This window comes from Propithecus coquereli, unplaced genomic scaffold, assembly GCF_000956105.1.
Source record: "Propithecus coquereli isolate 6110/MARCELLA unplaced genomic scaffold, Pcoq_1.0 Scaffold343, whole genome shotgun sequence".
Classification (NCBI taxonomy): domain Eukaryota; kingdom Metazoa; phylum Chordata; class Mammalia; order Primates; family Indriidae; genus Propithecus; species Propithecus coquereli.
The window spans coordinates 61,537-64,855 of record NW_012149097.1 but is presented as its reverse complement, the minus strand read 5'-3'; the positions used below and the strand labels follow the sequence as shown (position 1 = coordinate 64,855).

Below are 3,319 nucleotides of genomic sequence, written 5' to 3'. Positions count from 1 at the left end.
TTGGGCCCACATAGATAATCTGGGGATAATTTCTCCATCCTGATATCTTTAACCTTAATCACATCTGCAAAGTCCTTTTTCCCGTGTAAAGTAACATATGCACAGGTTCTGGGGATTAGGACATGGATGTCTTTGAGGGCCATTATTCCACTTGCCATAGAACTCAAACATCTTTCCAGAATACTATTTTACGAATTTAAAACTTTTATGGTTTTAATACTACAGCTATGATTTGAATTAATGCTGAGAAAATTATATAACTTACAATTCTTTTTTTCTTAGCTTCAAACTCTTACCTGCAATTACCTGTTGAATGTATTTTCTTAGATATTTTGTAAGCACCTCGTTAGCTTTTGCTGTAACAAACCACTTCACAGTTATTTATCATTGCCTGCACATCTGTGGGTCGCTGACCTAGGCTGGGTTCAGGTGGATGTCTCTGATGATCTTGGCTGGGCTTACAAGGCATCTATGAGTTTAGAGGTCAGCTGGGAATTGTCTAATGTATACTAGCCTGGGGCTCTGTGGAGGCAGCTCTGTTCCACGTGTCTCTTATCCTCCCTCCTGCCTTTGGCCTAGCCCAGGTGTGTTCTTCTAATGAAAATGGCAGAAATAAAAACATAAAAGCGGAAATAGATGAAACTTCTTATGGCCTAAGCTTAGAGTAGGGAAACTGTCACTTCTGCTTTATTCTGTCAGCCAAAACTAGTCACTTGGCCAAATCAAGGGGCTGGGAAATATACTTTTTAGTGGGAGGAAGTGCAAAGTCGCTTAGCAAAGGGGCTTGAACGGAGAAGGGGTGAAGAATTGAGACCAGTGATACAATCTACCCCACATGCAAGCTCTGTGTACCCCAAACTGCACTCACGTCTGTGACTACCTTCTTCACCAGAAACCTGTTGTGCTTTCTTTATTTCCGGTCTTAATCATACTGCTCTATGCCTAGTCACTCAAGCCAGAAACCTAAGAAGTATTTTAGAGTCTTTTCTTTCTCCTTTCCCTGTCTTCAATATTCACCATGTAAATATTTCTCCAATCCATCATCTTTTCCAGCCCTATTACCATCACTGCTCTGGTTCAGGTTCTCGCATCTTCTTGAGAAGAAAGGGAGGGAATAGTCTCTTGACTGTCTCCAATCCTGCTTCCTTCAGATTGATCCCTTATGTCGTAGCCAGGACACTCTACCTAAAATACAGGTGTTACTCCTGCTCACTGACTGCTCATTGCCTCTAGAGAAGGCCCTCTGTGATCTAGATTTTCCAGCCTCATCTTCCACTCTTGCCTGCCTCTACTTTACCCTTTTATTTTTGGAGTCAGCAAACTATGGCCAATTTTAGAACATTTTCGCTGCCCTCCCAAAAAACCCCCATGCCCATCAGCCGTCACTCCCCATTCCCTCAGCCTCCCCTCTCAGCCCTAGACAACTGCTAAGTCTACTTTCAGTCTCTGTAGACTTGACCATTGTTATTTTGTATAAATGGAAACATACCTGATCTTTTGTGACTGGCTGCTTTCACTCAGGGTTTATGTATGTTGTAACATGTATCAGTATATCATTCCTTTTTATTGCTAATATTCATTGTAAGGATATACCACATTTTATGTATCCATTCATCAGTTGATGGACATTTGGGTTGTTTCTACTTTTTGGCTATTATGAATAATGCTTCTGTGAACATTTGTGTACAAGTTTTTGTATGGACATATGTTTTCACTTTTTTTGGGTATATACCTAGGTTAATGCTTCCTTATCCTTCAAGAATTGACTTTGAGGTCATTTCTTCCAGAACTTTTCTCTAGCCTCCTGCACTGAATTGTGTCTTTTCTGTAAGGTTTTGATAATGCTCTCATAGTATTTACCACATTGTATTAGCATCAGTGCCTTATTCCATTTATTCATGACTGCAAACGGTACAAAAGTTCACTTAATATTTGTTGAATTAGAAAAACTGTAAAGCAGTCTATGCTTTTGAATTAAAATAAAAAGTTTTAATTTTTTCTCTACCTTATGTACATTAGCTTTTTTAAAAAAGTCTCAGAATACATGTTGATATAACTGATCTTGAATTTATCTTTTTTAAGGCCTGCTAAGAAAACAAAAAAAAGTGCTAAAGACAAAGCACCAGATGAAAAAAAAGATGACATAGAGAAGATAAAGTCATACCGGTACATGGAAGGTACACCTGAGGATGATGTCTATTTAAAGCGGTTGTACCCAAGGCAGATATATGACGTGGAGAAAGCGATTCACTTACTTAAGAAATTTCAAATTCTTGACTACACTTATCCAAAGCAAGGTGTTTTTCTTGATTTGACACTGGACATGGCACTGGGAAAGAAGGTACGTGGACTCAGTTAAAATAAGTTTATTTGTGAGCAGTGGCTGTATGAATTAGTGTTTCTTAATTTTTAAAATTATTGTCTCTATAGTTTTTAGAAAATCTCATGTTCTTTCTGTATTTTAGCATGAAAAATATGTTGTTTTTCAATTTTCCAAATATAAAATATTTGAAAACACTCTGGAGAGTTGATGAACATGTATCTCCTATTTCCCGAGAGAGTCACTAGTGTAAATTTCAACAAAAGTAGTGTTAAGTTAATTGAGATGTTACTGTAACTCTGGAAAATGACTTAAGCTTCCGGGGTGTCATGTTTCTTCTCTATAAATGAGGGCTTTGGATTAGCTCAGTGGCCTTCAGATTTGTTCCTCGGAGTCCCAGGTTGAGACTAAGTTTGCATGGGTGGCGTTCCAAGCTCCTCTCTCTTGCTTCAACCAGAGCCTCTCTGCTTTATCTGTTTATATATTGGACTTCTACAGAAGTCTATTGATTATAAACCTCTAAAAGCAGGGAAAACACTAGATTGTTATTGAGGTCTGTTACAGCCCTTAATTTTATAAGCTTCTTACTTAAGAGATTTAATTTTTTTAGAAAATATATTTTAATTTTTATTCTGAGGATGCCTATTTTGGCCAAACTAGAAGTTGTAAGTTTTTGAATACGATTTAACAACCTCAATAACAACAATAACAGAGCACCTAGGAGGAGGTAGTATAGTACAGTGGTTCGGAGCATGGGTTCTGGAGTCAGATTACAGTATGTAAGGACCAGAATCCTGCCTTACCTTTTTTGAGTTTGGGCTTCTTTGCTCTTTGACCTTGGGTTTATTGCCTAACCTCTTCAAATCTCAGGTTTTTCATCTCTTTATAAAGGGAGCTAAAATGTTTAGTTCATGTGGTTGTAGTGGGGATTAAATGAGATAATGCATGTACAGGACTTACTAAGTGCTTAATAATAACAGTCAACATTTACTAAAAACT

General features: G+C 37.7%; 1 protein-coding gene across 1 annotated transcript in view; it reads left to right on the top strand.

The window, feature by feature from the left end:
* Positions 1-2,089: 2,089 nt before the first annotated feature.
* MRPL1 (mitochondrial ribosomal protein L1) overlaps positions 2,090-3,319 on the top strand; it is a gene marked incomplete at its 3' end in the record, with an annotated part of 43,324 nt that continues 42,094 nt past the window's right edge. The window contains exon 1 of the mRNA XM_012650963.1: positions 2,090-2,341. Coding sequence (XP_012506417.1) covers positions 2,171-2,341 — 171 coding nt within the window. The remainder of the gene's footprint in view (positions 2,342-3,319) is intronic.